This window comes from Amorphotheca resinae (genome assembly GCF_003019875.1).
Source record: "Amorphotheca resinae ATCC 22711 unplaced genomic scaffold M430scaffold_1, whole genome shotgun sequence".
NCBI classification, from domain to species: Eukaryota; Fungi; Ascomycota; class Leotiomycetes; order Helotiales; family Amorphothecaceae; genus Amorphotheca; species Amorphotheca resinae.
This window is the reverse complement of record NW_020194471.1, coordinates 1,433,575-1,445,888: the sequence shown is the minus strand read 5'-3', so window position 1 is coordinate 1,445,888 and position 12,314 is coordinate 1,433,575. Positions and strand designations below refer to the sequence as shown.

At 30.8% G+C, this 12,314-nt stretch overlaps 1 protein-coding gene across 1 annotated transcript; it reads left to right on the top strand.

Annotated features, from left to right (window-relative positions):
- Positions 1 to 7,482: 7,482 nt before the first annotated feature.
- On the top strand, positions 7,483 to 7,683 carry M430DRAFT_92252 (hypothetical protein; the record flags this gene model as incomplete). Its single annotated transcript, XM_024869701.1, has 1 exon — positions 7,483 to 7,683. A coding segment is annotated over one exon (201 nt), but the record flags the coding sequence as incomplete, so codon positions are not given.
- Between the last annotated feature and the right edge of the window lie 4,631 nt (positions 7,684 to 12,314).

Below are 12,314 nucleotides of genomic sequence, written 5' to 3'. Positions count from 1 at the left end.
TAGCCCGTGGAGTAGGGAGTGGCATGGTAAGTTGTGGGATCCGTGTTTTCGTGCTAACCTGAGGCCTCGAAGGAGGCTCAATTGACTGTTCTCTTTCCTCTATTACATATCCTGGCACCTCTAGCACTATTACGTCTTCAGCATCCTGTTCTTCGATCTGCCAGTTGTTCGTTCGTGAAGACGCTTCAAGGGCCCTGATGGCCTTTTCTTCGGCTTCCTGAGGTTCTATGGGATCGTACCGCGCTGTTTCATCGAATGTTACATCCCTGGTGGCCACTACCCTGTTCTTTGAAGGGATCCAAATGCGGCAAATATTCGTTGAGTTGTATCCCACGAGGTATCCAACAAAGGCCTTGGGATCCAACTTATTGAGCCTGCGAAGGCTATACAGGCCGGTAGCAATAGGAGGTGGTGATCGAGCTTGCCAAAGCCTTCAACGCAGCGAATATTAACCTCACTATCCATATCGCTATTCGTAAACGCGTTAACCGCGTCTAATTGGTGTATATCAAGATCGTACTGAGCGGCTATAGCCATCAGGGCCCTGAATACCCTTGACGCCAGCGTGACGGCATAGTTATCACGTCCGTCAGGGCGCTGTAAATCGCCCCTCACCACCAGTCTAGCCTTGAATTTGGCTAGGAAGCCGTCGGTATCGAGTTGTATGTGAATACCCACCTGATTGGGATCACATATCTCTTGACTTCAGAACGGTGGACTGGTTTGAAGGTGCAACGCCGTTCTAGATCGGTATACTCCTTTTCAGCGGCGATCTTGAATTCAGTGCCGTAGGGGTGATTCTGAAGCTCTCCCCAGTGCTTAGGAGGCGCCGGTAGATCATTTCACCCCGTTTGACACATTGATAGAGCCGGGCGGTTGGCCCGAAGGCTCGTTGTAGTTACCTTTATACTGGTTCTAAAGCAGGCGCAACTACTCTCTTCGTCCTCTTGAAGTTGACTACACGTGGTATTCGGTGCGTTCGATCGTAAGTGACGTGGTTCGAGCCAAATAGGCTCCTGGGGCTACGCAGGGAGCCTATCCTTTGATGGATCGACGAACCCACATACGTCGGCCCCTATAGCGGTAGCCTGGATCCCACAGATCCAATCACGGCGATCGTGTTGGCCGTATCCGCCATGGCTGTTGCAGTTGATTGAGCAATCGCGCTAGAAAGTCTGCTGAGCTCTGGTTTCCGTTGGTGAACGCTATTTATTTCGAGTTGGCGTGCTGATTTGAGCTGAGTCAAGTTGAGTTGACACCAAATTGGCGTTCAATTCGTTTCAGTTGGCTGCCGTTAAGCCTCGCGAGTCTGCTTCAGGAGTCGAAATCACTTCCAAATAAGCCTATTTTAACGCGTTGGCAACAGCTATTCATCTCTGATAGCAGCGTCGAACAATGAGTCGGTCGAAGCGTCTATTGATCGATCAGTTACCGGTAGCTATAGGAAGCAATCTGGGCACACAACTGTCAAATAGGCGCGACTGAGGTGACGAATTGAGTTTTAGACAGCACGCTTGGATAGTGTCAGATAAAAGAGGTTATATATCACTGTAAAGAAGTGGTAATAACAGGCGAATTTAAGTTGGTTAGAAGTAGATTAAATTAAACTAAATTAAATAGAATAAAGAGTAGTCCCCTGTTCTATATACTTAAAAAAGGGGTTGTTATTTATATGTATAAGCGCTATATCCGCTATAAACAAGGTATATAAGTACTTAAGTACCTAAATCCTAATAACACTATAAACTATTAAACAAGGTATAAGAGATTAATCCCTATATATTAATTAAGGGTTAGTTAGTAATTAAGGGAATAAGTTCTGTATCTTAGTAGTAATTAACCTTACTATTTAACATACCCTTCTAAGGATTAAGCTAATTCTAGACTTAACTAAAGAGCTAAGTACTAGTATAGCTCTCTCCTTAGCTCTCTCTCTAATTAGGTAATAATAAAGCTATTCCTATACCTAAAGGTATACTAGTACTTACTAGTACGGCTCTCTCCTTAAGTAAAAGGTTAAAGAATTAAGGAAAGTACGTAATAGTAGGCACTTAATTAAGAAAGGCTTAACGTTTAAGTCCTAAAGCTCCTTAAAAAAGAACCTTAAGGACTTTTAGTACTCTAAGTAGTAAGACATGTTAAGTAATTATTAGGGACTTAAAGGGGTAGGATTAGGAATACGTAAGTCCTGTATACTTATAAGTACACTAGGGCTACTTAAGGTTCTTAGGTAGTATATATATATCTTAGGGAGTAAGGGGTAAGAAAAAGAGGTAAGAATTAGTTTAGATTTAAATTAAAGTATACTATAACTTACTAGCTACTTAACTATAATTCTCTACTATATTACTTATAATACTAATCCCTAACATTCTAATTCTTCTTCTTATTAAGGAGGTAGCTTATTATAGTTATAGTACTTAGTCGTTTAGAGAGAGATACTTAAGAGACTCTTATAAGAAGAGCTACTAGTAAAGAAAACCTTAGTAAAAGAACTCTTACTATAATATAAGTAAGCTATATAGTAGTTAAGTAAGAGTAAGAGTAAGGAGTAAGAGATACTAGTAATAAGTTAGTAATACTTAGTTAAGTTAAAAGGCTATAAGCGTAACTTATAAAAGCCTAGAAACGTAATAAGAAACTTAAGTAACTAAATAAAGAAAAGGATAAAAAAGAGCGTAAGGCCTAAAAAAGGTCGCTTTAATAGCTTATTAAAGAAGAGTATATAAAGAGCTAGTATCTCTCTTTACGCCTTTATATACCTAAAGACAAGGCTAAAGACATAACCTAAGAGTAAGATAGTATCTATAATAAGGCTATAAAGTCTATAAGAAGACACCTAGTAATACTCTTAAGACTACTAGTATTTATAATAATAATAGTTAAGTAACAACAGGCCTTAGCCCTAAAGCCCTTTATAAGTAAGAATATCTTAGAATATAACGACTTTATATATACTTATAAGATAAAGTTTTATATAAGTCTTAATATTTATATAATAAAAGAAAGTAAAATTATATACGTTATACTATACTTAGAAAAGACCTCTTAATCTATATAAATATATAAAGAGTAAGAGTAAAGAGAAGATACTAAGATATAGTATAGTTTTAAGAGGGTTATATTATCTTACTTAAGTAGCCTAGAAATAGTAAAGTTAAAGGCGCTTAGCTAGTATAAAAAGGTAGTACTTTACTTAAGACAATCTATTTAGTCGTTTGTCTAATACTTAGAGCTCTTTAAGAAATAACTCTCTTTTAAATCTAAAGAGACTAAGATAAATGTTCTCTTTACTAAGCTAACGTAAGAGCTTTAAGTTAAGGTTACTAAGTACAAGCTTTTATAGACTTATAAAGAACTTATTATAATAGTAACTTAGATCTAGAAAAGTATAGTAAGTTAGGATTCTAATAACAACAAGTATATAAAGAGACACTAGTAAGGATATAGTAAATATATAAGTTATTAAAAAAGTTAGTCCTTATCTAAAGAGTACTAGTAAGGATATAGTAAGTACTTAGTACGTTAATAAAGCCGCTTTACGTCTAGAGAACATTCTAGAAAAAAAAGAGGCTTATAAGACTTACGTTCTTAATACTCTAGTATAAGCGTTAATAATACGCTACTATAATCTAGCTTAAACCTAAGTCTATACCTAGAATACTATAAGTATAAAGAAAGAAGACATTATATAAAAGATTATAAGTCTACGTTTATACTAAAGACACGCCTAAAGGTCGTCTACTACGTTTATAAAGAAAAGGGCTATATAGCCCTAGCCTACCTTAAAAGGGCTAATAAGTGTACTAACTTAAGAAAAGAAAGGGCCTAAAGATAGTCGCCTTAATTAACTTAGGCCTCTCTAATAAAAGAAGGTAGTTAGATTATAAAGAGTAGCTAAGGATACGCCTTCTTATTACTATTAAGGTATAAGATAGCTAAGAGAGGGTAAAGAAAGTATAAGGTCTAATTAATAGTAAGGTAAAGGCTAATATAGTCTCTTAATCTCTTATAGTTAAGTATAAGTAGTATAATAAAAACACTACCTTTTTACGTTTATAGCTTTAGATAGTTAATAGTAACTTAATTTTTGTCTTTAGAGAGTATTAGGTCTTAGTAAACGCTACTAACTTAAAGGGTAAAACCTAAGAAGATATATATAAGTTCTTAGCTATAAACCTAAAAGTATACTTAATAGTACTTAGATACTTATAGCTTTATAAAGTAAACCCTTAGATTAATTTTATTACTAAGATATAAGAGTATTACTAGAGACATAAAGGTATAGAGATTATAGAACCTAAGGAATTTGTATAAGTCTTAAAAGAAGAAGAAGATATACTATTATTTAAGGCGTTCTTTAAGAAAGGTTATAGTAGCCTTTTTATAGTAGCTATACTTAGTAATAACGCGTTAATAGTACTACGTATACTAGCTAAGTATAAGGATTTTATACGCGTGTTTAGTAATAAGGAAGTAAAGAGGCTTTTAGATAAAAATAAGGCTTAGTATATAATTAAGCTAGAACCTAACGCTAAGCCGCTATAAAGACTACTTTACTTACTAGTAAAGAAAGAAATAAAGGTATTATAAGAATACTTAAAAGATAAGTTAGAGAAAGGCTAGATTAAAAGGTCTTATAGTCTAGTAGACGTACTTATTATGTTTATACTAAAGAAGAATAAGGGTCTACGCCTTTACGTTAACTACTAGGTACTAAACAAGATTACTATTAAGAATTAGACGCCTTTACTACTAATTAGTAAGACGCTAGACTAGCTTAAAAGAGCTATAGTCTTTATAAAACTCGACCTAAAAGATACTTACTACTATATTTATATTTAGCCTAGTAATAAGTAAAAGATAGTGTTTTATACGTAATATAGCTATTTTAAGTATTACGTTATATCTTTTAGATTATATAACGTACTAGCTACGTTCTAGTAGTATATTAACAAGGCGCTAGTAGGCCTAGTAGACGTTACTTATATAATCTACCTAGATAACATCTTAATCTTTTTAGAGAAGGTAAAAGACTATATAACGTATATATACTAGGTACTTAAATAGTTATAATAGTATAACCTTTACGTTAACCTTAAGAAATACGATTTTAATACTTAGTCTATAGAGTTCTTAGGTTTTGTTGTTTTAACTAAAGAAGTGTTAATAGAGTTAAGCTAGGTCTTTATAATTAGAGAGTAGCTAGTACTATATACTTTCTAAGATATTTAAGTGTTTTTAGGTTTTATAAACTTTTACTACTAGTTTATTAAAGGCTACTTATAACTAATAGTACTACTTACTAACCTCTTAAAAGGTATAAATTAAGGTAAGAAGGTAAGGCCTCTAGTATTTAGAAAGAAAGCGTAATACGTATTTAATAAGCTAAAAGAGGTATTTACAACTATCTTAATACTTGTCTACTTTATACTAAGGTCGCCTATACTTGTTAAGACTAATATATCTTAGTTTACTATAGTTAGGGTTTTGTTATAACTTATTAGCTAAGAAGACATAAGGTAGTAGTACCTTATTACCTTTTACTTAAAGAAGCTAAACCTAGTATAACAGGTCTACCTAACCTATAACTAAGAGATACTAGTAATTATTATAGCGTTTAAGTAATAGAGACACTACCTTAGCTATACCTCTATACTAGTAATAGTTAAGACAGACTATAATAACCTAAAACAGTTTATAAAGAAGAAGAAGCTAAATAAGAGACAAGTACGTTAGGTCTAGAAGCTAGCTAAGTTTAATTTTAGTATTAAGTACTAGTTAGGTAAGAATAACCTTACTAATAGCTTATTAAGGCGCCTAGACTATAAGTCTAGTACTAATAAGATTAGGTAAGACTTACTCTTAGCCTTAAGAAAGAAGCTAAGAGGCGTACTCTTAATAAGAGTCGCTAGTACTATAATAAAAAAGTAATAGATCTTAGCTATAAGAGTAAGATCTCTAGAACTCTTAGAAGGTAAGGACTCTTAAGTAAGACAAGATGTCTTAGGCCGACCTAAGCGTTAGTAGCTATAGACTAAGTAAGATACTATAAGGCTGTTAGGTATATATAACGTAGCTAAGACCTAGCTTAACCTTATTACTAAGACTAGTAACTATAGACACTTTATCTTATAAGAGTCTATTAGGTTAGTAGTAGGCCTTAAAACAGTATATAACGTACTATTAGAATTAATAACTAACTTAATCTAGAATACTTAATAAAAAGACGCTTTTATTTAAAGAAAAAGATAAGAATTAATACTAATACGTAAGGTACGCGCTAGTACTATAAGGGGGTAATAAGGCCTTAGTAATAGTAAGACTACCTTAAGGAGGCGACAAGGCCTTAGTAGTAATAAGACTACTATAAGGAGCCTATAAGGCCTTAGTAATAAGATAGAAAAAGGACGATAAAGTCTAGACGTTTAAATTTAAGGTAATATTATAAGAAATAATATAAGTAAAGAACTTAAAAATAAAAGAGATAACTACTTAAGGTAGTACGTTAACTTAACAGGTCTACTTTAGTATAATAGCTAGGTCTATATCTTAGAAAGTAAAGCCTTAAAGAGTAAGATCTTTATAATTAACTATAATAACCTAATAGTAAGGTACTTTAGTACTACTAAGACACTAGAGCTTCTCTAGTATAAATACTTCTAGTAAGGTATACGTTATAATATTAAGGAGTAGGTTAAGACGTATATAGTCTACTAGAAGACTAAACCTAAAAGGTACTAGCTATATAGTAAGTTAGTACTACTAGAACAGCTAATAAGGCCTTAGGCGTAGATTTTAATAGATTTTATTATAGGCCTGTCCTTAAGTAAGTTTAATAGAAAAGTGTTTAACTTATGTCTTATAGTTATTAATAAGTATATAAAGGTAGCGTACTATATCTTATACTATAAGACGATTATAGCCTTATAGCTAGTAAAACTCTTTATATACTATATAGTTAAGGATTTTAAGACTTTAGAAAAGATTATATTAGATAAGGGCCCTTAGTTTATAAGTAAGTTTTAGGCCTTCTTATGTTTTTACTTAAAGGTAAGGTACTAGCTTAGTACTACCTTTTACTTATAAAGTAATAGTTAGACTAAGGTATAGAACTAGACAATTAAGTACTACCTTTAGGTCTATATAACGTATAAATAAGATAACTAGGTATTAAAACTTACCTTAGCTAAATTTATATATAATAATAGTATATACTCCTTAATAAAGGTAACCTTATTCTACGTACTATATAGGTTTTTACTAGAGATCTAGGTTAATGTTAAGGACGACATTATAAAAGAGAAGGTAGTAGTAGTATATAAGAAGGTAAAACAGATTAAAGAAGAAAGGATAGCGCTAGATAAATACTAGTATAACGTTATTAAAGCGTAAAAGAGGTTTTATAATAAGAAACGTAAACCTATATCCTTTTAAGTAAGTAATAAAGTAATACTCTTAACTAAACACCTCTAAGTTACTAGGCCTAACAAGAAGCTATTAGATCGCTACCTTAGCCCTTTTAAAGTCACTTATATTATGTTAAATAGGTTAGCCTATAAGCTTAAGTTACTTTTAGTATTTAAAATCTACCTTATATTCTATATGTCCTTACTAAAGCCGTACTACTATAGAGCTAGCGTAACACTAGAGCTACTTAGCCTAGACGTTATAAAAGGGTAAGAAGAGTTTAAGGTAGAATTAATCTTAGTATATAAAGAACAAGCTATAAAAAGGCAATACTTAGTAAGATAAAAGAAGTATGTCTTTATAAACAATATATAAGAGCTAGTAAGAAACCTTAGAAACGCTATAGACGTAGTCTAAGAGTATAAGAAGGTAGTACTAATTAAGGACTAAAGTAGTATTATAAAAGGAAAACACTAAAAAAGGCGTAGGTTATAGTAAGTAGTTAAGTTAAAAATAGTTATTAATTTAGAAAAAAAAAAAGAAAAAAAGGTAAAAACAAGTCTTAGTCGTACGCTAGCGACATATACGTATAACCTAAGCCTTACGACTATATAGCCTAAGACTACTAGACTAGACTAACTACTTATTATTACTATTATTATTCTTATTATCCTTTATATTATTATTGTCGTTATTATTATTGTTACTATTATAAGGATCTATCTTAGTAACAAGTAAGAGGTTAGACTAACTAAGGTTAGTAAGTACTAGTAAAGTAAAGGAGATACTTACGTTATATTAATAAGTGTCTATAATAACATTAATTAAGCGGTAAAGACCTTATAGTACGTTAACTATAATTAGGACAGCTTTAGTAGTAGTATATAAAGGCTATAAGAGGCCTTAGAGACGGGCTTAGTAAAAATAGCTCTTAATTCGCTAGGTAAAAGAGCGCTAGTAAGGCCTTAGCTTTACTTTAAGGGTTATAGAGTAAGTAAAGACAAGATTAGCTATAATAGCGGCTTTAGCGTAATTAGATAAGAGAAGTAACTTATTAAGCTTAGCTACAAACTCTTATAAGATCTTATAATAAGCTTTACGCTTAGTAGTATATTAGTTATACTTAGTCTAACCTACCTAAGTAATATAGGTAAGCCTAGGCTTAGCTACTTATGTTTTTATATAGTAGACGTAGTACGCGTAAAAAAGGCGTAAGGGCGTACCTTATAAGTATAGAGATAAGTAAGGCTAGCTATAGTAAAGTAGTATTATATAAGGTAAAGAGAAGGTTAAAGAGAGAATAAGGAGAGGCGTAAGGCGTAAAGTAATAGCTTAAGAAAGAAGGCTTAGAGAAGAGGTAGTACTAAGAAGGTATAAGAGGTAAGGCTACTTAATTTAGAAAGAAAGGAAAAAGAAAGTAAGAGAAGGAAAGTTTACTTCTTTATATACTTTTCTTTAGTAACGTATTATAAGACACTTACTAATAACATAATACAAACATTTAGTAAGGCTTTATAAACAATTCTTTACGTTAAACAAATTCTTATATAGATAGAGTACTATAAGTAAAGAGTAGCTAGAGCCTTTATTATATAGCTTATTAGGAACGCGCTAGCGCGAATCTAGTATAATAAGCGCGCTACTATAAGTATAGACAAAGATAAAGAGTAGATAAAGAGAAGAGATATTCTTTCTTTCTTATATCTATACTATATTATTTTAAGGTTTTAAAGTAAGAATAGTCTATATATAAAGTAAGAGCTATAAAAAAAGGTATAAGGCTTACCTAGTATAGCCCTTATATATCTTAGGTATACGCTATAAAAGAAGAGCTTAACTATATCTAGTATAGGTTTTACGTAACTTTAAGAAGGCGCTATATCTAGTATAGCTTACACGACTCTAAGATAAAGCTATAAGAAAGAAAGGTAATATTAAGGACTTAAAGAGGTAAGATTAGGAATACGCGGGTCTTACGTACTTATAAGTATACTAGAGCTACTTAAGGTTCTTAGGTAGTATATATATATCTTAGGAAGTAAGGAGTAAGGAAGAAAGGTAAGAATTAGTTTAGATTTAAATTAAAGTATACTACGACTTACTAGCTACTCGACTATAATTCTCTATTATATTACCTATAATACTAATCCCTAATAGTAATAAGGTTAAGTAAATAGTAGAAATAAATAGAACTAAAGAATATAACTATAAAAATAGTTAAATCTCTAAGAAAAAAGAGTAGACTTCTTAAATAAGAAATATAGTATAAAAAGTAGACTTTCTAAATAAGAAATTAAGCTTAAGATAAGAACTAGATCTTAGAACTCTTACTTAATTATTTAAGTAAGAATTACCTTTAGACTAGCGTAAAAGCTAGTCTTAGGCATTTAGTAGTTAAATAAAAGGGTTTCTTACCTAAATAAAGGGTGTTTAACTACTCTAATCTATAGGCTAGCTGTCGTTTAGGTTTAAGGTCTTAATATCTACTAGATTAAGTAATTTAATAAATTTAATGTGTTTCTAGTATAGTAAGGCCTTAGTTAACCTGTCTACTAGTATATTATAGGTTAATAGCTACTATAGACTAAGTCTTTCTTTAGTTACTTCTTAGTATAGCTAGTATTAATAGATATCTATATACTTAAGCTTAGTAACTAGGCGTAAAGTACCTAATTATATAAGGCAGATAGTTTAAGTATTATCTATATTAATAATAAACTTCTTATATAGTTTTAGAGTAATCTTAGTAAAGAAGTATTGTTACTAGTAGAGATCCTTTATAGTATAAGAGAGAGCTAATAACTTAGCCTTTATACTTAATGTAGTAACTGTCTTTTGTTTAGTTAATTTCTAGTTAATACGTCTTTTAAACAAGTAGAACACGTATCCTTTAATACTCTTTTAGGTCTCTAGATTATTAGTATATATAGTATTACTAGTATAAGTAAAAGCTTTAGAGCCTTTATTACTACCTTTAAATTAGATCCCTAAGTATTAGGTTTTATAGAAATATTAGATTACTCTATCTACTACCCTTTAGTACTCTAGGAATAGGTTAGTTAAGAACTTAGACAGTTTGTTAGCTAATCTAATAGTGTCTAGCCTAGTAATAACTATAGTATAGAGAATAGATTCTACCTTACGTTAGTAGCTATAGATCTCTTAAGGAGAAGCCTGTCTTATATTTAAGATAAGTAGCGTACTTTCTAGTAGTGTAAGAGGTACTTTCTTGTTTTTTAAGTAAAAGGTTAAAGTAATTAACTTAATATAAGAGTCTTAACTAAGCTATAATCTTCTAGTAGATCTGTCTCTAGTTACTCTAATACCTAAGAACTACTTTAATTCTCTTATATTACGTATCTTATAGCTATTAAATAAGCTTTATTTAAAGTTTTAAAGGTATTATTAATCTTTCTTTCTTATTAAGATAGTAATATTATTTATATAAAAAAAGACAATAAGGTATTTATTTATATAAAGACACTTAGCCTCTAGAACTAGATATAGGCTAAACTTAGCTAGTGTTTTAGTAAAGTAGGTATACTATAAGAAAAGAGAATAGTATAGCCTATAAAGAGCTTTAAGAAAGAAGAGAACATACTCTAGGTTATTAAAACCCTTAAGATGTTTAATATAGATAGTCTTGTCTATATTACTATTAGTAAAGGCATTTATAGCGTTAAGCTAGTAGATCTCTAGATTAAAGTAGTATACTATTACTATTAAACCTCTAAACACTTGTAATACTAAAGTAGTAGTGTAATTGTCTTAGCTAGTTAGATATTAAAGATCCTTTCTAACTATAAGTCTTACTTTAAATTTGTTTAAGAAGCTATTAGTATTAAATTTATATATAAACACTTACTTAACTAGGATAGCTAATCCTTTAGATATACTCTTTAAAATAGTCTTAAAGGTCTTACGTCTTTTAAGATCCTTATACTCCTTATTTACTACTACTATAAATTTATCCTTATATTAGTAGTTTTAAAGCTCTTTCTAGTTGTTAGAGACGTCTAGTAGTTTTGTTCTATAGATCCTTCTTTTAGTATACTCTATTCTTGTTTAAAAAGTAGTATAAAAGCTACTATAGGCTCTAATCTGTTTTATTTAGATAGTATAAGCTTCTTTTCTTACTCTTTTGTTTCTTGTTCTTATTAAAAGTATATTTACTAGATTAAGACTAGTAGAGTTAGATCTATACTACTAGACCTTTTATTAGGTTTTATCTTCTAACTACCTCCTTAGTATATTCTTATTTATATCTTTAGTTATAACCTTATTAATATCCTTAGTTACGGTTTTACTAGAGTTAATAAGTAGAAGAAAAGGAGTTATTAAAACAAGTAAAGCTCTTAGTATTAAAAGAGGGTTAAGAGCCTATAGTACTAATAGATGTGTTAAGTTAGTAAAGGTAGTTCTTTAGATAAGTAAGTAGTAAGTTCTAGTCCTCTTCTCTACTTTCTTAGCTAAGAGGTTCTTTATTATTATAAGAGTTATAATAAGATTAGTTAGATCTATTATTGTTATAAGATCTATTAGATCTACTAGTAGATTAAGTAGTGTACTGTCGTTATTCTTAATAAGAAGATTAAAAGGATCGTCTTCTTTTTTAATTTACTAGTTATATTTACTAATTACTAGTATTTTAATAGCTTTAATTACTTCTTTAGTAGTGTCTTGTTTATCTTAGGGCTAGTACCTTTGTGTTTTGTCGAATATAACGTCTTTATAAGATATTACTCTATCTCTTACTAAGATCTAGACCTTATAGATATTAGTAAAGTTATATCTTACTAGGTATTTAATAAAAGCTCTTAGTTCTAGCTTATTAAGACGTACTATATTCTTAATTAGAGCGTAGACTTTATAGCTAAAGGCGTAGAGGTAAGAGAGGTTTAGTT